The sequence below is a fragment of the Pollachius pollachius genome (assembly GCF_949987615.1).
Source record: "Pollachius pollachius genome assembly, contig: scaffold_54, whole genome shotgun sequence".
Taxonomy (NCBI): Eukaryota; Metazoa; Chordata; class Actinopteri; order Gadiformes; family Gadidae; genus Pollachius; species Pollachius pollachius.
The window spans coordinates 49,450-75,787 of NW_027641387.1; the positions used below are offsets into that span (position 1 = coordinate 49,450).

At 44.9% G+C, this 26,338-nt stretch overlaps 1 protein-coding gene across 8 annotated transcripts; it reads left to right on the forward strand.

The window, feature by feature from the left end:
• Positions 1-244: 244 nt before the first annotated feature.
• Positions 245-20,408, forward strand: LOC307091644 (NACHT, LRR and PYD domains-containing protein 3-like). Of its 8 annotated transcripts, XM_079759288.1 has the most exons (15): positions 596-614; positions 5,960-6,041; positions 6,299-6,395; positions 6,541-6,657; positions 6,799-6,865; positions 7,017-7,245; positions 8,608-10,384; positions 11,708-11,881; positions 13,521-13,694; positions 14,412-14,585; positions 15,806-15,979; positions 16,683-16,856; positions 17,984-18,157; positions 18,334-18,380; positions 19,209-20,408. In XM_079759288.1, exons 3-15 carry the CDS (start codon positions 6,313-6,315, stop codon positions 19,748-19,750), a joined length of 3,906 nt encoding a protein of 1,301 aa, XP_079615414.1. In that variant the 5' UTR covers positions 596-614; positions 5,960-6,041; positions 6,299-6,312; the 3' UTR covers positions 19,751-20,408. The 8 variants fall into 8 exon arrangements, 6 of the variants coding, with proteins under 6 accessions (XP_079615415.1, XP_079615412.1, XP_079615414.1 ...); XM_079759289.1 differs by lacking the exons at positions 596-614; positions 5,960-6,041 and adding an exon at positions 245-263; XM_079759286.1 differs by lacking the exon at positions 5,960-6,041 and having other exon boundaries at positions 569-614.
• Positions 20,409-26,338: the final 5,930 nt, after the last annotated feature.

A 26,338-nucleotide genomic window follows, 5' to 3' on the forward strand; every position in this document is an offset into this window, starting at 1 on the left:
GGTCATGGATCAGCCGCCTATTCAGGGTTGGTCTGGGAGGAGTTTGAACTGGGAGGGGAACTGGTCCATCAGGAAGAAGACTAAGATACTGTAGTCCACTATTATCCGTGATAGATCATAAATATGAATTACTTTGAATCAGTAGGTTGATCATTTTTAAGATTCCTGCTCTATAAGATGCAGCTATGGAGTCAGCTGTCAGGTTGAAGTTAAGAATTACTTTTTCTTCTTGTGCCTTCTTGCGGCCTTGGGTGACTTTAAAGGTACTTGGGACAGAATGAACTGTTGTTATATTTGCAGTCCGGTATTATGATAACATTATTCGGACAGGAATCTTGGTTAGTGGAGACATTTAAACGTCATCTCGTACTGGGTCTTGTACTCGATGAGAGGGTCTATGAATCTGCGTCCAGGAAAGACCACCCTGCCTCTTGTCCAAAGTTAACAGACACAACAGCCCCCTGTGAGCGGAAAAACGCAGCTCATATTAAAGCAGAGTCTGGGAGGAGTATGAACTGGGAGGGGAACTGGTCCAACTGGTTGGACATCATTTCCTTGATATGAGTCAGACGGTTTGTTGTGGCTCACTTCATCACAGCAGGAAGACGACTAAGGTACTGTAGTCCACTCTGATCCATGATAGATCATAAATATGAATAACTTTTAGTCTTATCAATAGGTTGATAGTTAGTTTCCTGTAAACCACATGGTTAAAAACATTAGTCAATGTATGGATGCATTGCTATTTGTCAAAATTACTATTGAATAATTTTGAAGATTCCTGCTCTGTAGAATGCTATGTGTTAGACAGTGGGCTTTGGGGATCGAACCCAGAAACTTTCAGCCTTGACTCAAGCGTCAGGTTGAGGTTAATAATGACTGTCAGATTCAGTATTAGTTCTTAGTCAAAAGTCCTGTGTTACCTTTAAAGGTACTGAGGATAGAATGGACAGTTGTTAGTGTAGTGCGGTATTATTATTACATTATTTCAACAGGAAGATAGCCATCTTGGTTAGTGAAGGTGTTTAAACGTCATCTTGTACTGGGTGTTGTTCTCTGTGGGCCTGCATCATTCTGCAGTAGTATAGGCCTACTCTATATCTGAGAGCATCACTCGTATGAGAGGGACATGACCTTCAAGGTGAATTAACACTGCCGCGACCGCCTCAACACAGAAGTCACTGGTGACAACTGGTTAGTGTTCTTCAGCTCAGCCAATCCCACTGACATCCTCTCACCAGCAGGTGGTGCTGCAGTGCACCTTTTCGAGGGTTTCAAAACGGACCTAGCAAAATGATCCAATTTACTACCGCTGGAGTTGAATGAATCACAGACTGCAGAAGAGTAGACCATTTGTGAATTTTTTTCTTGTGTGTGTGTGTGTGAACTCTGAGTACTCTGTGCACTCTGAGTACTCTGTCCACTGAGTATTCTGTACTCAGAGTGGACAGAGCTCAGAGCTCTCTGTCCATTCTTCATATTTAAAACAGTGATTACTATTCATCACTGAATGAGGTCATGGATCAGCCGCCTATAAGAGGTTAGTCTGGGAGGAGTATGAACTGGGAGGGGAGCTGGTCCAACTGGTTGGTTCACCATTTCCTTGTTAAGAGTCGGATGGTTTGGTTTGGCTGACTTTATCACTGTAGGAAGAAGATACTGTAGTACACTATTATCTGTGATAGATCATAAATATGAATAACTTTTAATCTTATTAGTAGGCTGAACATTTTTAAGATTTCTGCTCTGTAGAATGATACATGTTAGACTGTGGGCTTTGGGGATCGAACCCAGAACCTTCCAGCATGGAGTCCAGAGGCGGAGTCAGACTTTGTGTACATCGGGGGCTTAGCCCAGAGGGGGGTTTGGGAGTCCTCCCCCAGAAAAAATTGAATTTCTAAAATGCGATTTCCTGCATTCTAGTCCATTTTAGGGTGACCTGCTGGACATTGGCAAATCCTAAATCTCTTCTAATTCAAAGCCTACATTTTCAGTTGCAGGGCCTGCTCAAGACAATACTATTTAATGGAAAGATACAATAACCACTTAACTATTGACTTCTAGAGATTTTTATGTAAACTACAATGGGAAAATTGAGAATTATAATTTGAGACTAACTTTCAGTAGATTCAAAGTGCCTTGTCATGTTAAATGCCATTTTTATTTTTTATTTAAAAAAGGAAGAGACTGAAAGGTTTCTCCTATAAGGCAACTTTATTAATGGAAAGAAAACATATTACAAATGCAAAGTATTGTGAAACAAGATTCTCATTCCTTAGTTGGTACATCTCTTTATTGTAAATGAGAACAAATTGAATGACTGAATGAATGAATAAAATATTGAATGAATTATGGTGAGAGACTGATTCAATTAACTGTATTAAAGCTGAGCCAAAATGTTTTAACTGAAGGAATCAAGTCTAAAAATGATTCATCTTTATTCCGACCCCATTTCTTTTTCTCTTATATGTCTGTTCTTCTATGGATTCTTACACTTCTCATTTAATTTCTTCTTCACACTCCATTCCAACTATTGTCTACCCCTACCCCAGTGATTATCCTAGTTGTGGTGGCAACATAAGGCTATACCTGCGTGGTTTGTTAGATTAGCAAACCTGTCAATTACGCTATCCCTGCTTATGACGGACACGTTTTCTCTTTCAATCATCATAACGGCCAGGTCGTTGAGCCTTTCTTGGCCCATAGTGCTCCTAAGCCAAGTGTGAAAGCGCCGCAAGGCACTGAAGGAACGCTCACAGCTACAGCTGCCTACTGGAATAGTCAAAGCAGCTTGAACTACAGCTCTGAGAGTGGGAAACATGTCAGCATCCAGCATTTGGAAGACACTAGCAGTGTCAGGGATGGTCTGGGTTTCCATCTTTCTCCTGATTAATGTTGTACCCACCAGAACTTCTTCTGACCTCAGCTCAATCTTGTAATGGAGGGCAAGGTTTTTGAGGAAATCTTCAGAGAGAAAGACCTCAGATGTTGGGTTGCAGGCTTGAATACCGGACATAATCTCTTCTCCCACACTTGAAAACCGACAGGTGAGCTCCTCCAACATCCTGTCCAGGCATGGATATAAAAGCTGACATTTGAAATCATCTGAGCTGGTCATGCTTGAGGTTGATCCACAGGCTGACTCCACCACAAAATCACCAAAGCGTTTTTGCTTTTGTCTGGGACCAGCTGGAAGCTGAATATGATGTTCCTCACATAAGACCATGGATCTTCTGAACATCTCCTCAGCACTATCATCTGTGCGGAGCCGTTTCAAAGTCTGATGTACTGCCATTTTGTACTGGGCAGCTTTGCCCAAGTCCACACTTTCCCCCTGAAGATACCTGTGTAATCCTTCCGTTATTCCAAGGAGTTTGGAAAACATGAGCAGCATGTACATCGTCTTTGGCCTGCAGAGGTTTGATAGGATCCCCTTGTTCATGGAGGTCTTCGTTGAGCTGAGGCAGGACAGGATGGCAGGAAGGTTTCTCAGCACAGCTTTGATAGACCTCAGCTTGCATGCCCATCGTGTGGTGGAGAGCTGCACCAGTTCAGATGGTGTTAATCCAAGTTCTTTCTGTACTTCTAGGAACTTGTCGTGGTTCACTTGGGAAGTACTGAAAGTGGTGTACAGATTTTCCAACAGCTTAAAATTCTTGGAAGCCGCTGGTACTGCTTTGCATGTATAGCACAAAACAAGATTCAATTGGTGTGCATAGCAGTGCACATATACTGCTTCAGGGTGTAGCTCCCTGAAGCGGGCCTGCACACCCCCCACTTCTCCACTCATGACGGATGCACCGTCATAAGCTTGGGCAACACACAGCAGACCTCCCAACGTGTGTGACTGCAGCAGTTCCTCAATTGCATCTGTAATGGACTTGGCATCAAATCCCTTCAGTTTCCATAGCCCAAGAAAACCTTCTGTGACTTGGCCCTCTTTGGTCACGAAACGCCCACACAGCAAGCTGCTCAGTGTGTCCGTCTCTGGCCTCCTCTGCCATTACAGAGTACATTCCTGCCGCCTTGATCTGCTTCACTATGTTCCCTGTAACCTCTCTTGAAACACTTGTGATCACCTCATTTTGGGAAAATGAGAAAGATAGGTGGCAGCTAAACTGAGTGTAATTTTGTAAAAAAAGATTGAATTCGTAAAGGAACTTGAAGCATTCCAAGAAGTTGCCTTGATTAAGGCTAGACTCTTGCTCATCATGGTCTCTAAATGGAATTCGTTGTTTGCCAAGGAAGGTGGTGATGGCTGCAATTCGCCGAAGGTATTCTCTTCTTTCTAAAATTTCAGCTGCATTTGTAGCATGAAGCTGGGTTATCACATCTCCTTTGCTCTTTGTGGTTTTGAAGCAATGCCAGCAGGACATGGTTGAGACATGGAAGGTTCTCTTTTCATGCTCCCGGAATGTATCCAAAGCCCTTTTCCAGTTGGAAAAACCAGATCCACTGAGTGAATCTTTATTAATGCGTGTATTCTGCTTTCCGAATACACGGCAGGAAAAGCAGAATGCAGAATTGCCCTCCGCAGAATACTCAAACCATTTGAATTGCTCAAACCAATTTTTGTTGAAAGCTCTTTTCTGAGATCCAAACTGGCTAAAGGGATATTGTGACAGGCGCACCTGCTTCGGACCACTTTCTGGAGATCCTAGGTCACACCCTGCCATTCCTCCTGCTGGCCCTAGCTCGGCCTGTTCTTCCACTGCCCTGTTTTGGTCTCCTTCTGGGATCAAACACCTAGCAATTCCACTGGCTGTCCCTTGCTGTGACGTCTCTTCTGCCTCTTCCCTGATTTCACCTGACTCATCTGTGTAACAAAGTAGACTCATAACAATTTGGACTATATAATATGATATGATACAATCTAATTTAAATATATAATATAATATCAGATAATATAATTAATACAACTAGGGCTAAAAGTAGGTCAAAATAAATATATATTTTTTTACATGAATCCATCTAGATTAACAACATCATTAGGCCTACTCACTGACTGAAATATCAGTGCATTATCATTATCAATTTTATTTTAATTTAAAATAATAATGAAAATGCACTGAAGTATTATACATATGCACACAAATAAGTACTACATTGTTTTAGAGGTTTGTCCACATCTATCACTCTGGTAGAACTCATTTAAAAAGGGGTCAAAGTTCAATGAACGTGGATATGGACGCAAGCTGAAAGTCAACAAGACGGTCTAGCACCAGCCACGCATCGGTAACATCGGTAACATGTTGGCTGCTGGTCAAACAGCGAATGCAGCAACGTGATATCTGTACATTTCTTATCTAAATCATTAATAAAGTTTGAGTTTAAAATAACCGACATGTCGGACATAGATATTTTTTACCTCTTCATGATATTCAGTGGACCTCAACATTTAATTTAAGGTAACATTTGGTAACACACAACACTGTACAATATTGCCTGAGACAGAATCGCCATCAGAAAAACGGATTTCTGACATTTTAAGCAACGCTGCTAATCTATTTCGTGTGAAAGGAGTAATTATCATAGCAGCCTAGCTAGCCGAGGCAGGCTAGTTAGCACTAGCACCAGCACATCAAGGTGATCTCACTGAGCTGAAACATTTGACAGGTCATTGGCAGGGGCTGCTGCTACAGTATCACTGGATGTTGGTTTAGAACAATAATTTCTAATGTCCATGGTAATGTTTGTTACACACCCTGAGGCTACTTTAACAAGACTGCTGAGGGACGGGGATGTTTAGAAAACGTCACGTTGTCCTGGCAACCGTTCTATACAACCGAACGAGAGATGGCATTTTCCATTTTTACTTAGGACAGAATGTACAGCTGTTATATTTGTGGTGCAGTATTATGATAACATTATTTAGACAGGAAGACGGCCATCTTGCTTTGTGAAGGTGTTTAAACGTCTTCTCTTACCGGGTCCTGTTCTCTGTGGGCCTGCCTCACAGATCTGGTTGTGATGTCACCACATGAGGAAGTCCATGTATGGTCCTGCCTTCAGAGCGGTTTAACCAGCACAGGGAGCAGTTGGTATGATATCCACACGGTGAACTTGACCTTATCACACATTTTGTAGCGTTTTGAGACCTTCTGTGTTGAATGATGATACATTATTAAAGAGTATATGAGAAACGTCTGGGATTGAGAAGGTGTATGAATCTGCGTCTTGTCCAAAGTTAACAGAGACAACGGCCTCCTGTGAGCGGAATACACAGCTCATATAAAAGCAGAGAGTAAACCAACGCCGAATGGCAGTAGAAACAGTATGGAGTTGTGTTTGTGTCCAGGTCTCCAGTCTACTATGGATGAGGAGAGAGAGGAGGGGGGGCCTGCCTCTAAGACCACTCTGTCTGGGGAACATGGCCGCAGGAGCAAAGCTAAGAGGTAAGAAGAGGATCTCTCTGTCTGTGACTGTTGTCCATCTCAGAGCTCAGCAGTGATACATCATGACTCCATCATTAGTCTGAGTTAAAGCTGTGTGTGTGTGTGTGTGTGTGTGTGTGTGTGTGTGTGTGTGTGTGTGTTGAAGCCCGGAGCAGCAGCAGAGAGCAGACTCCCCTGGACCCAGCTGTGTCTCCATGAAGAGTGACTGCTCTATGGGTACACCATTGGACTTTAAAGATGGATGCCCCTCCAGAAAGAAGAGGTAGGGGTTTTAAACACACGAGGAAAACGAACCAGTTGGTTGTTATCAGACTCTACTGATACTGACGTCTACAAGTCTGGCGAAATATAATTGTGTGTGTGTGTGTGTGTGTGTGTGTGTGTGTGTGTGTGTTCCCCACAGACACCAGAAGAGGTCAAAGGTTACCAGCGCTCAGTCTCTACAGCAGCATCAAACAGAGCTGATCAAGGTGTGTAAATGTCCACCAAGACGTTTGACTTCAGCTCTCCATGGACATTAGAAAGCATCTCTTGTCCAGCGGGACGTGAATCCAGGACAGATGCTTCTGATGTCTCAGTTAGTTCAGAGTAAAGTTCTCCTTGATGTTTGTTCTGTTCCAGAGGGCTGAGGAGAACGCACACGCTTTTCTAGACAAGGAGCTGAAGAAGCTCTGGAGGGATCTCTTCTCAGATTACCCACAATGCTCAGAGGGTCAGAGAGTGGAGGAGGAGGAGGAGGATGGTAAGAAGGAGGAGCAGAGGAGGCGCGCCATAGAGGGAGTGGTGGACATCACAAAGCTCTGCCTGATGGAGATGAACCAGGAGGAACTGGTCGACACACTGGGGGGCGGTAAGAGACTCTTATCTTGAAAACAGATAAGAAATACACATTTTGATGAGTAGCTGGAGATTATTTGTTCTCTTCAGACTAAATGACATAGTGTGAGACTTATACATTTCATACTTCTATGTGGAGAAAATCTTTCCTCTTTGGGGTTAAATGGTTTGATCCAGTATGTAGGGTTGTTGTGGGGTATCAGGTTAAATGGTTTGATCCGGATATGTAGGGTAATGGTGGGGGTCTCAGGTTAAAGAATGTTAAACATCATCATTACCAGCACCAAATCCCCCGACCACATCAACCCCATTCTCGTCCAACTACACTGGCTCAGTGTCCAACACCGGATTGACCTTAAAACCCTTCTGCTCACCGACAAAGCCCTCCACAACGTGGCCCCCACTTATCTCCCCGACCTCCTCCAGGAGGACAGGCCCTGCCGCTCCCTTCGTCATCCTCAGCTGGTCTTCACCGTCCCGACCTCCCGCCTCAGCACCGTGGGTGCTAGGGCTCTCAGCACCGTGGGTGCTAGGGCTCTGAGCTGTACTGAAAGAGACACCCTGAAAACATTCAAACTCTCCTCAAAACACATGTGTTCCCACTGGCCTGCTCGCTGTAATGACCCCCTTCCATGGGTTCCCCTCGTATCCCCGTTGTGCTGCTGTTCTTACCCCCTCCTACCTGGGTCTCCTCACTGTTCTTACCCCCTCCTACCTGGGTCTCCTCACTGTTCTTACCCCCTTCTACCTGGGTCTCCTCACTGCTGTTCTTACCCCCTCCTACCTGGGACTCCTCACTGTTCTTACCCCCTCCTACCTGGGTCTCCTCACTGTTCTTACCCCCTCCTACCTGGGTCTCCTCACTGTTCTTACCCCCTCCTACCTGGGTTTCCTCACTGTTCTTACCCCCTCCTACCTGGGTCTCATGTCTTGTTTTGATCGTGATGTTGGCGATGCAGCTCTTGCCTTTTTTGATGTTTGTTGTTTTATGAATTGTAAGGCGACCTTGGGTGTCATGAAAGGGGCCTTGAAATAAAATGTTATTCAATGTAATTATTATTATTATTAATATTAAACATAAGCTGCAGATCAACAGCAGAATAACTCAGTGGAAGAGATGCAACACTATCTTGTCATATCAGCATTTCATTTTACACCATTTCACTATCATTGTTATTATCATTAGTCCAATCATATTGCTATGGAAAAACCGAAAGGTCCTGAGCATTTTGAATCTGTAACATGCAGTCATTGTCACAACCAGCTTTTCTGACCAAGGTATGAAGCCACTAAATATCATGAAATTGATAATTCTACAGGAAATATTGACTGATGCCAACATTCGCTAACTGATGTCTGTTTTTTTCTCATTTAGGACCTGCTGCTGTTGAGTGCCAACATAAAATCAAGTATCATTTGAAGAAGAAGTTCAGGTGTGTGTTTGAGGGAATCGCTAAAGCAGGTCATTCAACACCTCTGAATGAGTTCTACACAGAGATCTTCATCACAGAGAGAGGCAGTGGAGAGGTCAACAAGGAACATGAGGTCAGACTGATTGAAACTGCTTCCAGGAAACCAGTCAAGGAGGAAACACCGATCAAATGTGAAGACATCTTTAACCTGGAAAAAGATAAACCAATCAGGACAATAATGACAACTGGAGTGGCCGGTATTGGTAAAACCATCTTAACACACAAGTTTAGTCTAGACTGGGCTGAAGAAAAAGCCAACCAGGACATACACTTCACATTTCTCCTCACTTTCAGAGAGCTGAATTTACTGAAAGGGGAACACTTTAGCTTGGTGGAACTTCTTCATCACTTCTTTATTGAGACCAAAGAAGCAGGAATCTGCAGATACGACGGGTTCCAAGTTGTCTTCATCTTGGATGGACTGGATGAGTGTCGACTTCCTCTGGACTTCCAGAACAACAAGATATGGAATGATGTCACAAAGTCCACCTCGGTGGACATGCTGCTGACAAACCTCATCAGGGGCCACCTGCTTCCCTCTGCTCGCATCTGGATAACCACACGCCCTGCGGCAGCCAATCAGATCCCTGCTCATTGTGTTGACATGGTGACAGAGGTCAGAGGGTTCACCGACCAACAGAAGGAGGAGTACTTCAGGAAGAGATTCAAAGATGAGACGCTGGCCAGGACAATCATCTCCCACGTCAAGAAATCACAAAGCCTCCACATCATGTGTCACATCCCAGTATTCTGTTGGATCACTGCTACAGTCCTGGAGGACTTTTTCAAAACATCCCAGATAGGAGAAGAGACGCCCAAGACCGTGACTCAGATGTACAGCCACTTCCTGAGGGTTCAGTCCATACAGGGGGACAGGAAGTATCATTCGTTTGCTGAAACAGATACACGCTGGACTTCACAGAGCAGGGAGATCATTGTTTCTCTGGGAAAACTGGCTTTTAACCAGCTGGAGAAAGGCAACCTGATCTTCTACGAGGCAGATATGGCAGAGTGTGACATCAATATCAGAGCAGCCTCAGTGTACTCAGGAGTGTTCACCCAGATCTTTAAAGAGGAGTGTGGGCTGTACCAGGACAAGGTGTTCTGCTTTGTCCATCTGAGCATCCAGGAGTTTCTGGCTGCCCTTTATGTGTTTTGGTCCTTCATCCATAATGGTGTCAATCTGCTCTCAGAAGAACCACCAACCTCCAGGGAAGATGAACTCCTCCTCTACCAGAGTGCTGTGGACAAGGCCTTACAGAGTGAGAACGGACACCTGGACTTGTTCATCCGCTTCCTTCTGGGCCTCTCTCTGGAGACCAATCAGATTATCCTACGAGGTCTGCTGGGACAGACAATAAGTAGCTCACAGACAAACAAGGGAACAGTGTCTTACATCAAGGATAAGTTAGGTGGTAATCTCTCTCCAGAGAGAGGCATTAATCTGTTCCACTGTCTGAACGAGCTGAACGACCGTTCTCTAGTGGAGGAGATCCAACAGTCCCTGACATCAGGAAGTCTCTTCAAAACACATGTCTCTCCTGCTCAGTGGTCAGCTCTGGTCTTCATCTTACTGACATCAGAAGAGGAGCTGGACATGTTTGACCTAAAGAAATACAAAGCTTCAGAGGAGGGTTTTCTGAGGCTGCTGCCAGTGATCAAAGCCTCCAAGAGATCTCTGTAGGTTTACTCATAATGATGTATGACACACACAATACACAACACAATACACCTGATAGTAGAATATATAAGATATAACTAACAAAACATATCTGTAGGTTCACTAATAACATGTATTACAATAAACCAACTAACCAACTTTTCTAATAAAGATGAAGACAATAACTTAATTATGTTAAAAGTAAAAGTTACACAGATTATTAAATGAACATTTAAGGATCAAATGTAGTTCAATTAATAAAACATATTTTATTACAGCTTTTCACACGTTGTAGCAAGCAATAACGGCCAATAACGTAATAACTGCCAATAACGTAATAATTTAAATGTAATGAAGCCAATAACATAATAACTTGCTAATAGTGTGATAAAGTTGTTGAAACAATAATGTAATAACTTGTTACATTATTGGCTGGTTATTACGTTATTTGCCTTGTATAAAAAAAAAAACCTTGAAAATATAATAACTGAGCCAATAATGTAATATATGAGTTATCACTGAGTTATCACAAAATTGTTGAGCCAATAACGTAATAACTTTTTGCCAATAATGTAATAACTTATTACGTTAATGGCTGCTTGTATTAAATAAATACTTTGAAAATGTAATAACTGAGCCAATAACATAATAAATGAGGTATCACTGTATTTTATTTTCAATTTCTGGAGAGAAACAGTCACACTTAGCCTTGTTATTGTATCTTGCGTCACACGCTTAAATATCTGACCTTACAGTTACCCCTCCAACCTCATACCCCCCTCCAGAGGATGCCTTACAGGAGCAAAGAGTGAATTTGGATTTATATGTAACTCTAAGGTTCCGCTATAGTAGAGCTTCGAAAAGCTCACGACTCCGTTGAATTGTCTGCGTGGTCACGGAGTTGGATGCACGGAGTTCAATAACGGAACCCTAATAGTTGCATATAAATCCAAATTCTAACTGTCAAGTGTGACAGCTTCTCTCCAGAAATTGAAAATAAAATACAGTGATACCTCATTTATTACGTTATTGGCTCAGTTATTACATTTTCAAAGTATTTATTTAATACAAGCAGCCAATAACGTAATAAGTTATTACATTATTGGCAAAAAGTTATTACGTTATTGGCTCAACAATTTTATTACATTGTTGGCAAGTTATTACGTTATTGGCTTTATTACATTTAAATTATTACGTTATTAGCTTTATTAAATTTAAACTATGAAGTTCTTGGCTGTTATAACGTTATTGGTTGATACACACGTCCTTCATTAAGTTTAAAGTAAAAGATATAGGTAATTTTAATGACACTTCCTAACATATGGTGTTTATTGTGTGTGCAGGCTGAATATCTGCCATCTGTCGGAGAGATGCTGTGAAGCTCTGGCCTCAGTTCTCAGATCCAACTCCTCTAGTCTGAGAGAGCTGGACCTGAGTACCAATGATCTGCAGGATTCAGGAGTGAAGCTGCTCTCTGCTGGACTTGGGAGTCCACACTGTACACTGGAAACTCTCAGGTCCGTTTTACCCAATGGTCAAACAGTTACACCACAAGGTTCAATATCAGAAGACATTTAACAGATTTACAACCATAAAAGTGTGCACGTAAAGTGAAGCAGCACGCAACTGACACACCCAAGCGCACAAATGCTGTCTAAAGGTACGGCCACACTGAACGTGTTAAGCGCGTTAGAGGCGTAGAAAATCTGCATTTTTGCATAGGGAACCATTGGTTTAGGCGCGTAGATGCGTTACACGCGCTAAAGCAGCGCGTTAGGCGTGTTAGACGTGTTTTACGCACCTAAATAATGCCGTGTTCTTGAAGAAAGTAGTCTAAACTGGATTGCTTTTAACTCACTTTATTTGTTAAAGTATTTCGGTATGGTAACTATGAAGCAAAAGGAGGGGAATTGTATTCAACACACGCGTGGAGCGACCTATCTTCTAGGCACGGAGCTACCAACGTGTCTGCCATTGGTTTCTGACCTCTTCTGGCTCCCGCTCTGCGTTTGTATCAAGTAGGCGTGGCCTATGTGTTGGCTCCGCCCTCCTCATCTGTCTAAAGATGCTGCCTTCTGTGGCTGGAGTAGTTATTGCAGCTTGTATGTTGGGTCCTGCTCCCCTTGTGGCTATGTAAAGTAATTACAACTTATGTGTTTGATCCTGAACCCATGTGGCTATGTGGGGGAAATGCATCTTATGTGCTTAATTTCCGTGGCAATAACGCGCCCAACGCACCTAACAGATTTACATCAATAAAAGTACGGCCACACTGAACGCGTTACGGGTGTTAGAGGCGTAGAAAATCCGCATTTTTGCATTGGGAACCTTTGATTTGGGCACGTAGATGGGTTACACGTGCTAAAGCAGCGCGTTAGGCGCGTTAGACGCATTTTACACACCTAAATAACGTGCCCAACGCACCTACATACGTGCAGAGTTCAAAAAATTTTACTTTTTACACTCCTACGCGTGACGCTTACCAACTACAGGAGTGCCTGTAGTTGGTGTCCTGACGGGAGATCCTGGCACCAACCCGGGATAGCAGGTCATCGAACATGGCCCCAGGCAACCCAAAATACCGCTGGAACCGGCCGTCATCCAGACAAAAACAAAAACCCTCCCACAACAAATACAGCGCAGCGATGGTGGTGATCTCAGCCATGTTTGTGGAGCAAAAGAGAAGGAGCGGGGTAAAATAAGTTTTGGGCGGGCTCATCTAGCATCGTAGGCGCGTTGAACCATTTTTGTGACACACATTGATGAAGCAGTGGGTTAGGCCTAATCATACTCGCGTAACGCGTTCAGTGTGGCCGTACCTTTAGTTCTCGTGCTCGCAAAGTGTTTTCCTGATCGCTATGATGTTTATTTTCCTCACAACACAATATACATAATATTGGAGCAAAACTTCAAATTATCTAAAAAACATCGCTTAAGATTAACTGATAACATTACAATGCATGAAATACATAATACTGCAACAAAAAGTAATATTAATATACAAAACGACTTTTCAAACGCTGCAAAACAACTATCTTATTGTTATACATTTTACATCCAATTTGAATAACCACAATTTCTTCATTATGTAATAAGTTGAAGATGTAAGTTATTTTAATTACAGTTCCTAACCTGTTCTCTTTATTTTGTGTGAAGGCTGAAGGGCTGTGATCTGTCAGAGAGATGCTGTGAAGCTCTGGCCTCAGTTCTCAGCTCCAACTCCTCTAGTCTGAGAGAGCTGGACCTGAGTACCAATGATCTGCAGGATTCAGGAGTGAAGCTGCTCTCTGCTGGACTGGGGAGTCCACACTGTACACTGGAAACTCTCAGGTCAGTTTTACCCAATGGTCAAACAGTTACACCACAAGGTGCAATATCAGAAGGGATTTAACAGATTTACATCCATAAAAGTGCACACATAAAGTGAAGCAGCAAGCAACTGACATCCCAAATGCTGTCTTAGTTCTCGTGCTCGCAAAGTGTTTTCCTTATCGCTATGATATTTATTCTCCTCAAAACACAATAAACATAATATTGGAATAAAACTTCCAATTATACACAAAACATTGCTTTAGATGAACTAATAACATGTATTACAATACAATACATAATATACATAATACTGCAACAAAAAGTAATATTAATAGACAAAAAATAATTTCCAAACACTGCAAATATATAGTGCTTTTCTAACCATTAGCCACCCAAAGCGCTTCACAATATTGCCACACACACACACACACACACACACACACACACACACACACACACACACACACACACACACACACACACACACACACACCTTGCTCAAGCACACCTCAACACTCAGCTAGGAGGAGCGGGGATTGAACCAGCAACCTCCAGGTTACCAGCCAACCCGCTATTCCCTCCTGAGCTACTGCCGCCTCTTCACAACAAATTTCATATAGTTATACATTTTACACCCAATATTGAATAACCACAATTTCTTCAATATGTAATAAGTTTACGATGTAAGTTATTTTAATCACAGTTCCTAACATGTTCTCTTTGTTTTGTGTGAAGGCTGAAGGGCTGTGATCTGTCAGAGAGATGCTGTGAAGCTCTGGCCTCAGTTCTCAGCTCCAACTCCTCTAGTCTGAGAGAGCTGGACCTGAGTACCAATGATCTGCAGGATTCAGGAGTGAAGCTGCTCTCTGCTGGACTGGGGAGTCCACACTGTACACTGGAAACCCTCAGGTCAGTTTTACCCAATGGTTAAACAGATACACCACAAGGTGCAATATCAGAAGACATTTAACAGATTAACATCCATAAAAGTGTGCACGTAAAGTGAAGCAGCACGAAACTGACACCCCCAAGCGCACAAATGCTGTCTAAAGGTATGGCCACACTGAACGCTTCATGCTCGTCAAAGGCGTAGAAAATGTGCATTGTTGCATTGGGAACCATTGGTTTAGGGAGTAGATGCGTTACACCCGCTAAAGTAGCGCTTTAGGCGCGTTAGACGCATTTTACGCACCTAAATAACCCGCCCAACGCACCTACGTGCCCAACACACCTATGCGCAGAGTTCAAAAAATGGAACTTTTTATGCTTCTACGCGTGAAGCTTAGCCGCGATAGCCAATTAGCGTTGAGCTTGAACCGACGTCACCGGCAGAGCGACGGAGGACAGGCGCTCTGCAGCTGATATGGAGCGCCTGTAGTTGGTGTCCTGACTGGAGATCCTGGCACCAACCCGAGCAAGCAGGTCATCGAACATGGCCCCAGTCAACCCAAAATACAGCTGGAACCGGCCGTCATCCAGGCGGAGTTCCTGGAGGAGGTGGTGAAACTCACCCAGCTGTGAGCGCCTACGGAGGATGTCATGCACCCAAACACGACGGCGTTTGGGTTTCCTGCTCTCCTCGAACCCTTACAACAAATATAGCGCAGCGATGGTGGTGATCTAAGCCATGTTTGTGGAGCAAAAGAAAAGGAGCGGGGGAAAATACGTTTTGGGCGGGCTTATCTAGCTCCGTAGGCGCGTAAGGCGCGTTGAACAATTTTTGTGACACACAATGATGAAGTGGCAGGTTAGGCCTAATCCTACGCGCGCAACGCGTTCAGTGTGGCCGTACCTTTAGTTCTCGTGCTCGCAAAGTGTTTTCCTGAACGCTGTGATGTCTATTCTCCTCACAGCACACTATACATAATGATGGAATAAAACTTCTAATTATATGCAAAACATCGCTTTAGATTAATTGATAACATTACAATACATAATATACATAATACTGCAACAAAAAGTAATATTAATATACAAAACGACTTTTCAAACGCTGCAAAACAACTATCTTATTGTTCTACATTTTACACCATATTTCAGTAACCACAATTTCTTCATTATGTAATAAGTTGAAGATGTAAGTTATTTTAATCACAGTTCCTAACCTGTTCTCTTTATTTTGTGTGAAGGCTGAAGGGCTGTGATCTGTCAGAGAGATGCTGTGAAGCTCTGGCCTCAGTTCTCAGCTCCAACTCCTCTAGTCTGAGAGAGCTGGACCTGAGTACCAATGATCTGCAGGATTCAGGAGTGAAGCTGCTCTCTGCTGGACTGGGGAGTCCACACTGTACACTGGAAACTCTCAGGTCAGTTTTACCCAATGGTCAAACAGTTACACCACAAGGTTTAATATCAAAAGACATTTAGCAGATTTACATCCATAAAAGTGCACACGTAAAGTGAAGCAGCACGCAACTGACACCCCCAAGCGCACAAATAATGTCTTAGTTCTCGTGCTTGCAAAGTGTTTTCCTGATTGCTATGATATTTATTCTCCTCAAAACACAATATGCATAATATTGGAATAAAACTTCTAATTATATACAAAACATTGCTTTAGATGAATTAACAACATGTATTACAATACAATACATAATATGCATAATACTGCAACAAAAAGTAATACTAATATGCAGAACGATTTTCAAACACTGCAAAGCAAATGGACTGCATTTATATAGCGCTTTTCTAACTATTGAGACACACACACACACACACACACACACACACACACACACACACACACACACACACACACACACACACACACACACACACACACCTCAACACTCAGCTAGGAGGAACCGGGGATTGAACCAGCAACCTTCAGGTTACCAGGCAACCCGCTCTACCTCCTGAGCTACTGCCACCCCTTTACGACAACTTTCATATAGTTATACATTTTAGATCCAATATTTAATAACCACAATTTCTTCATTATGTAATAAGTTGAAGATGTATGTAATTTTAGTCACAGTTCCTAACCTGTTCTCTTTATTTTGTGTGAAGGCTGAAGGGCTGTGATCTGTCAGAGAGATGCTGTGAAGCTCTGGCCTCAGTTCTCAGCTCCAACTCCTCTAGTCTGAGAGAGCTGGACCTGAGTACCAATGATCTGCAGGATTCAGGAGTGAAGCTGCTCTCTGCTGGACTGGGGAGTCCACACTGTACACTGGAAACTCTCAGGTCAGTTTTCAGCCTCTTCAAACTGGGTCTTGGGGTTGTTTAATATGTAAGGGATGGTCAATGACTAGTTGGACCATTATTGAAAAGAACATACAAAACGGTATGCATGTTATATGTTATGTAACTCTACCCCGCTGATGTGAGGGTTAGGGTGTGGTTGAAAATAACCGAGTTCTATCACTTCAACTAACTAATTCTAACTCACAAACTAAGCTGTTTCCCATATGAGATGTCCACCCACGACCGGTCAGTCGTAAATTCCTTTAAGCAACAACAACTAATCTAAAACACCAGGTTGAGGTCAGCATGCCTTGACCCCAGACTCTCTGGCGCTGTGTCAAGCCTTGGAGGTGTTTTAGACGCTTTCTACTATTAGATATATAGACCTATTAATAATCATAGTTTGCCATAAAAATGTAATCTTTAATTTCTTCCATAAGGGGTTGACCTGTTAACTACTAGTATGTTATGTTTGTTATAGGTTATGTAAGTCTGGCCTGCTGATGTGAGGGTTAGGGCTTGACCTGTTAACTACTAGTATGTTATGTTATATGTTTTGTAACTCTGGTCAGTTGATGTGAACTGAGGAGTTGTCATTAGCGTAGACATGGGGACGAGGCTTTAGCCGTGCTGTGATCTGAATATAATGCACACCTCACCATAGAAAATCACTGGCCGTGGTAAAGTGAATCATATTGAACATTAAAGATGGTCTTTATTAACTTCACATTAGTTTGGTGTAATGCTGCTCATGTTTGATGCATTTCTGTTGCTCTTTTGCCTGCTGACAAAACTCTCCCTGGTTCTACACAATGTTAGAACCTGTGAAGAAACGGTCTCAGCGTACCAAACACAGCGGACTTCTCCTGACTCTAACCAAACACACATCCAAGTGTGTTTGGTTAGAGTTGCACATCCAAGTGAAGGAAGTTCTGATGTCTGTGATGATGTCATCTCCCCACTTCCTCTTCCTGTTCTCCTTGTCCTCCAAATGGAATGAATACGCTTTATAAATGTGGTTACTTTAGTATGAACTGCTCTCAACCAGAATAAATATAATAAAGTGTGTGTGTGTGTGTGTGTGTGTGTGTGTGTGTGTGTGTGTGTGTGTGTGTGTGTGTGTGTAGCTTGTCTGGCTGCCTGGTCACACAGGAAGGCTGTGCTTCTCTGGCCTCAGCTCTGAGCTCCAACCCCTCCCATCTGAGAGAGCTGGACCTGAGCTACAATCACCCAGGAGACTCTGGAGCTGCGCTGCTCTCTGCTGGACTGGAGGATCCACGCTGGACACTGGACACTCTCAGGTATGGAGAGGACAGCTCACCACTCAGGGACAAAGTCTCCTACGAGGATTCAAGCCGCTGCTAGATGAAGTGGTTTGAAGATGCAGCTGTCACTCATGTTGTGTAGAAAGTGATGAGACGGCAGATGATGAAGGTGAATGTTTCAACATGCTGCTCTCACTTTGTTTCCCCCCCAGTGTGGAGCACGGTGGAGTGTGGAGGCTGAAACCAGCTCTAAAGAAGTGTTAGTGTTTGTTTCGTTTATGTATATGTATTTATATATACATACATATCTATATACATACATACATGCATGTAAACATACATGCATACATACAAGTTTTGACAGTTAATTTCCAGCCTGTCTGTGTGTGTATGATGATATAGATATGAATCCTAGCCAAGTGCCCCCAGTGATGTGTATATGTATGTGTAGGTGAGTAGGTGTATGTCTGAGTACATGTCTATAATAAATGAACCAGTTCTATGGTTCATCAGTCCATCTCCAGCCTGTATGTGGGCTCAGCTCCTTCAGTCTGTTCTTTAAACAGGTGTCCCTTTGGAGGTTGAGTGACATGTATGTGTATTGAGAAATCCAAAAGTGGAATATCTTGGAAGATATTACAAATATTATTTAGGTATTTCATGGGTGTAATAAGCTCATCATAACAAACATTTTGATGTATGATATGTTAATGTAAAGTAAATATTGAGGGAGTAAATGCACTTTATACATTTGTTCTCATTTCAATGTTTTGATTGGGACAGCCACTCACACACACATGGGATTTCCAATCAACTTTAACTTTAATTATCTTAAACACAATGTGTCCTATTGCTTAGAAAATATACAGCACATGATTCCAATATAGTACCTATCATATGATGTTTTTTTTGTCTTTCTATGTTAATGTTTGAAGAAGAGAGAGTGATCACAAAAAGAGTCTGTAAGAGAATAAAGAGAAGAAGAGCGCAGGAGAACAGTACCAGTGATGATGATGATGATGATGATGATGATGATGATGAGGATGAAGAGCGGTTCAGCAGCTCATCATGTCTGGTTCTCCCTCAGATGCCTGTGAACTCACCCTGGACCCCAACACGGCCAACAGACTCCTCTCTCTGTCTGAGGACAACAGGAAGGTGACGCTGGTTAGAGAGGACCAGTTGTATCCGGATCACCCAGAGAGATTTGACTCCCAGCCCCAGGTGTTGGGTAGAGAGGCTCTGACTGGCCGCTGTTACTGGGAGGTAGAGTGGGAAGGACCTGTTGAGATAGGAGTGACATACAGAGGAATCACAAGGAGAGGATGGAGTCCTGACAGCGGGCTTGGACTGAACAACAAGTCCTGGTGTCTTCATTGTTATGATGGTCGTTACTCTGCCGAGTACAACGGTAGGAGAACAGCCCTCCCTCTCCCCCCCGCTGGCTCCACCAGAGTAGGAGTGTATCTGGACCGGCCTGCTGGCTCTCTGTCCTTCTACAGAGTGTCCCCAGGTGGAGGAGGGTCCTCAGACACACTGACACACCTCCACACCTTCTGGTCCTCCTTCACCCAGGAGGACCTCCTCCCGGGGGTGGGGTTATGGTGGGGGGGGGCAGCGTCTCTGTGATCCCTCAGCGGTAGGGGGGGTCCTCAGTGGTCTCTGCCCTCTGTGGTTGAAAAAAAAAAAAGGCGGTGGGGAGGAGGACCGCACACACACACACACAAACATACACATACGCATACACACAAACACACATAGACACACACCCACACACAAACAGACATACAGACACACATATATACAGCATATATTGCTGCTTCTATTGTTTTAGCCCTTGTGTTTTTTGTGTACATGTAAGGGACTATTTTTCTGTAAAGGGACATTAGCACCCCCTATCGCCTATTGACAGTACTTCAGGTAGGACGTTCCTCCCTCAGCCTCCATTGACTCCCATTAATTCCCCCTAAAGTCACATAATCCTGATTCACGACCTGATTTAAAGCAGATTTTATATTTTATTCATAATAACCAAGAGATCTATGGGATAATGTTGCATGTTGTAAATGGCTTAAGACTGAATCTTGATTTTTCGTGTTCTGATGGGAACCAAGCGTCCGCAGAACATGTTCAGTTATTAAAGATATGTGCACACCTGTTGATGATTTGTAAAGTCTGCTGCTTCTATTGTTTTAGTCCTCCTGTTTATTGTGTACATGTAAGGGACTATTTTTCTGTTGTATTTGTTAATGAAGCATAATTGCAATAAACAACTCGGTGGATCCAACTGAATGTTCTCGTTTGTTCAGCCGATGATTTTGTGTTTTATTAGTAAATAATGCTTCAATAAGCGCCTTAAGAATAATAATATATTAATCAGAAATTATAAATTATTATATTATATAATAATTTAATTTTGTGTTCGTCGTTCGTTCGTTGTGGGCTCTGTTTGCGGTCGTCCTCTCACAAATACTATTTCGATACACTATTACTATTTATTTTATTTATTAAGATTCATAAAATCTTCTGGAGGCGCACACAGCTTTTGGCCATGATAATATATATTATATGATATAGATATCTTTGTATAATATGATATAATTGAGATATAGAGCTCCAGGACTGCCGCCGGAGCACCCGGAGTGTTCTAGAATATTTACAGAACACGGCCAAAGGCTGTGTGCGCCTCACCATTACGATACAGCCACTGTAAACAGAGCGCATGGTACCGTGGCCCCAAGCCGCTCAGGGCCACACCCCCACCCTCCTCCTGGACCCGCCTCTAAAAACGTCACGGTTGTGGAGAGCTCATTGTGGGACTGGCTCGTGGTGGCTGTAATTCTGCAACAAGGCTGAATTTCTTGAACGTCTTCAAATACTGTATTAAGGGCCCACTAACACCTATATAAAAGCATCCATAAAGTAGCATGCCATGGGACCTTTAATGTCTTCTCATTCCTGCGCTTCTGAACTTTGCTGCGACATTTACATTTTACATTAAAGGCATTTAGCAGACACCTACAATAAGTCAAAGAAGAAAGAAACAACAATATATCTCTGTCGGTACAGTAAGGATGTTAGAACCAAGTGCCAAGCACTAAGAATCGCTAGGTTAACCCATTCCCTGAATACAACAGAGATAGTGAGAGACTCTCTCCCCCTCCATCCCTCCTCTCCTCCCTCCCTCCCCCATCTCTCTCTCCTTCTCTCCCCCCTCCCTCTCTCCCCCCCTCCCTCGTACCAGCGCCGGCGTCTCCCCGATGAGCGGCCAACCGCTCGGCGAATCCCTGGCCAACCCCCTGGGTTCCTCCAGCTGGACCCCGATTACCTCAGTGGCGGCAGCGACCCCTCCCTCCCCCCTCCCTCCTCCCAACCCTCGCCCCTCTGGGCCTCCCTCCCCCCTCTCGCGGCGGTTGTGTTGCGTCTCGTGTCGTGACTATCCCGACGTCTGCGTCTGTGTCGGTCTCGTTGCCGTGGCGCCCCCGGGACGAGTCGCCGTGGGTTACACCGCCGCGGCTGCTGGCTCTGTTTGTGTTCGTCTGCCAGCGAGTGAGACGGCTCTGTGGTCCAGATGTGGTGCTGGGGGGGGGGGATGCGGGTCTGCAGGTCGGGGTTAGCGAGGGGGCGGGGGGCGGGGGGCGGTTCTCCTCTCGGGGGATTTGCGCCGAGCCTTGGGGGCTTTGAGTCGTGTGCTGCACGGCACGAGCTCTGGTGTGTGACCGGCGCGCTCGGGGTCACGTGTGTGCTCCGTGTGTCGCTCAGGGTCACGTGTGTGCTCTGTGTGTCGCTCAGGATCACGTGTGTGCTCCGTGTGTCGCTCAGGATCACGTGTGTGCTCCGTGTGTCGCTCAGGGTCACGTGTGTGCCCTGTGTGTCGCTCAGGGTCACGTGTGTCGCTCAGGGTCACGTGTGTGCCCTGTGTGTCGCTCGGAGTCACTTGTGTGCTCTGTGTGTGCGTTAACTGTGTGTTACCAGACCCCGTCCCCACCGCCGCCGCCTGGGGGCTGTGTGTTCTGCGGGGGTCGGGGGTCGGGGGTCGCGTGGATGGCGGTGTGCGCGTGTCTGAGGTCACGTGGGTTGTGCGTCTGCTCTCGGTCACGCTCTGCGTGCTGGGTTTGTAGTCCGTAGTGCTTGTGATGTGTGTCAGGGTCGGTGTTGTTGTAGTTCTTGTTGTAGGGGTTATGTGGAGGACCTCCTTCTTCTCCTCCTGCATTGCCTCGCCCTCTCCGGAACCCTCCATGTTCCCCTCCAATATCGCGGTCTTTCCGATAAACGACTCTTTATCGGAAAGACCGGATAGACTCTTCTCCGACGTTTGCGTCTGTCGGACCGTGTTCGCCGCCGTGATGCCGCTCTGACCGGTTTTATCGCGGACCTTGGCCAGGATGTCCGCCCATTTCCGCAGGTCGATCTTGTTGCTCTCCATGTTGACCCTCCGGCGCACGTCCGCCGCGGGCTTTCTGGCTTCGACGCGAGGCTGGACGGGTTCCCGCGGCACCGCCAGCCTCCTCCATGTCGTCCTGAACGGATGTGCCACCCTCCTCCCCGGGATAGGACCCCTGCGTCTACTGACATCCGGTTTGATCGACTTCCTGCCTTGATCGTCCCCGGATCCGTCCACGGACTCCTCGGTCCACACCTTAATCCTCATGCGGAGTCCGGACGCCGACTGCGGCGACTTTGCCGACTTCCTCTGCGTCGTTCTCCTCATCCCGGCCTGGGTGTCTGGTCACGTTGACCTCCATGGCGAGCGTGTCCACACCGTGTCGGTTACAGCGACACATTTTGTAATAGCCGCTGTCCGACAGCAGACCCTGCGGTACTCGCAGAGAGCCGTTGGAGAACACAAACGCACTGGAGGTGTTCGCCGCGTGGCTGACGATGTGGCGCCCGGGGAGGATCCAGTGGATCTCCGCATCCGGGGCGGCGGTGGACTCGCACGGAAGGGCGATGGGCTCGGAGGGACGTTTGTGAGCATGTTTGTACATTGAAGAACAGATTCATAGATCGGTATCGACACTGATACTACTTATATATTACTGGTAGACTGCCACACACTTATTGTATGTTGTACGCACTTATTGTATGTTGTGCGTCCTGGATCTTAATGTAGGCACTTATTGAGTGTTTGTACTCTTCCTCACTGTATTCGGAGAGCGTGTGTGTGTGTGTGTGTGTGTGTGTGTGTCTGTGTGTTTGTGTGTCGTCCTGCACCAAGACAGGGTGTGTAATTACACAGAAGGTTTTGTGTGTTTGTTTTGTGCGATGCATAATTCCCACAGTGGAGAATAGAGCATCGCTAACTAGCGGCTAGCTCTCCAAAACAACAGCAACACTGCAATTACAGATGAAAGATACGTGTGTGAGTGTGTGTGTGTGTGTGTGTGTACATTACAAATTAACACATTTCGGGGGGTTAGAGGTGGATAGTGAAAGAGATAGAGAAAGGGAGACGGACAGATACATAAACACATAAAACTTGTTTATTCTCTCAATCCCTTTCCTCAGCAGACGATCTTCCCGACCAAAAAAAGCGAAAGACCTTCAAAACCTGCACAGCGGGAAATTACCCTAAAAAATAAAACCAATTAAAACACAAAAAAAATAACAATGTTATCAATGGCGTCATCAATGGCCAAAAGATTCCCTTTCACCTGCTCAGGTGGTTCCTGGTTTGGCAGTGAATCAGATGCGGCGTGATTAGGAGTCAGCATGCCCTAACCCAGAGACCCCGGGGGCAACGAGGCTTCAGTCAAAACAGATTGAATCTAATTAAGGAACTATTTGTATAGTGTGGAGGTTTTTCTTTATTCATTTTTTTATTTGATCAATTACTTTACCGAAAGCTTGTCTTTGCGATGTTTACAACACTTTGTGTAGGGGAGGATGGAAGCGGCCGTTTAGCACCCCCTACATACAACGCCAGTTTGGCACCCCCTAGTGGTCGGATACCAGAACAGCGAGTTTCACCAAAGGAGTCTCCTGTGCTTCTACTTCTAGTTGCATTAGATTGAGTTGGATCGCTTTAGATTGAAGTGGATCTCTAGTGGCTTTAAATTGAGTTGGATCTCTTTAGATTGAACTGGATCTCTAGTGGTCTAGTGGACACTCATAACACATATCAACTTGCGTGCGACACGTTCCCTACTGATTCTAAACTGGAGTTGGGAGAAAGTGAAAAAGAAGTCTGAATGGAGCTAGATGACGTAAGGGCACGGACCCGTGAAAACAAGGTGCGTAAAACGCCTCAAAACGCACCTGGGCCGACGGACGCGTTCCGCCCGCAGCACATGACGGATGAAGCAGACTCGGAGAACGCGGTAAAAGCAGCGACCTCGTCAGAAGAGACTCACGTCCAGGCCCAGCGGGAGGGCCAGCTCCGGAGTCCTGGTCCCCAAGGTGTAGTGGCTGGGTCGGCGAGGCTCCGGGCCCCCCACAGGAGGGCCATAGGGGCTGGAGTCAGGTCTATAGCAGGGCCGGCGGTAGCCAGGGGCAAGGGTGGCCTCAGCCCACCAAAATGTGCGCCCTGCCCACCCAATCACAATGGAAGAAAATGTCTTGTTTTGTTTCTTTCATTTTTTTGTTGGAAGTCCAGGGCCTCGTTTTCCGATAACGCTCGCTTTGCTTGTTTGATCATTCTCACGATAGATCTTGCGAACCAATCGGGAACTTCTTTGGAGCGTTTCCCGAAACTACTAACTACTAAACTAACATGAACGTGCTTTCAATGCACTCACGACGTTTGTAGGATTGTACCTGTCCACTGACAGGGTGCTGAAACGGGCAATGACGAAGGGGGAGACGCAGGAATGTCACAGGAAAAGGACGTACTTACTATACATAGTTTGATTAGGGCGTTCCAATAACGATCGCGGTAAAAGAAGTGTACTGAAGGGACCCGGATGGTGTACTCAAAACGGTAAGGGCGCATTCCAAACAGTCTTTATAGGTCCATGGTCCGCACGTATTCAGGCCAGGGCGCATTCACACGACCTCCCTCGGTCGACGGATGACCGAGGGGACTAGTCTGTACTAGTTTGTAGACGCAGCAAAATGGATACGACACTGAAGTTAGCCCCACATTCATTGCAGCCCCATATTCGCCGATCAGGCTCCTCTTAAGTTTCGATTCCACCTTAAAAAAAATGCTCGCTCCAGGATGGGCGGAGATTAACGTAATCACTAGAGACCCGTAATCGCGATCAGAGGGGAGAGACGCGGTGAATGAGTCTGTCTCTCTCTCTCTCTCTCTCTCTCTCTCTCTCTCTCTCTCTCTCTCTCTCTCTCTCTCTCTCTCTCTCTCTCAAGCTTTATTGGCATGAGAAATATACATTTGCATTGCCAAAGCAAGTGAACACTAAAATAAAAAGGTCAGGTATATAATATAAGTAGAAAATGTTGAATACAAAATATATATATACATATCAGATAATATGCCATAAAAAGTCAATTGTGCGATATTATGAAAAATGACAGCATCTTCCAAAAACAGATAAATTAAAGATAATTAAAGTGTGAAATACTGCAATTGTTGTGTAAAGAGTGAGTCCAGGGGGATGAGTCCGTTCATGGGGAGTTTGAGGTCCTCCTATAGTGGTCACTATAGGCTTTCCTTCAGAGAACCTGTAGGAAAGCCTTCAGACGGTGTTAACTTTGGGTTCCTTGATGTGAGCCCAGGTTTTTTGATAACAGAGTGAGGTGTTGCACTGTAGGAATCGCCTCGGCGTGACCTACTGCAGAAGCTCCAATCGCACCACGTCTGTCCTTGACGGACAGGTCGGGCTGTGCCACAGGGCCCCTCCCCCTGCACTTTGACCGTCGACCCTCCCTCCTCAAATCATTCTAGTTTCTTTCTGTGTTAATGCAAGGAGGGACGTGTTGGTGAAACACCTCACTCTGTTATCTGAACCAGGGATTACGTCAAGTCACCCAATGTTATTTTTCTAACTTTGTTCAGTGTTTTACTTGGCTCATGCTGAATCCCAGAGTCCTGAGATGGTTTACCATGGTAGCAGAATCTCTGAGTGCCTGTTAATTGGAACATATCAGGTAATCGTCCAGATAAGAGAATATTCTGATGCCGCTGTTTCTTATCGGTGACAGTGCTGCCTCCACACACCTGCTGAACACTCTCGGGGTCAACGATAGCCCGAATGGGACTACTTGGTATTCGTAAGCCCTGTTCTGAAACGTGAACCGGAGAAATTTCCGGTGCGC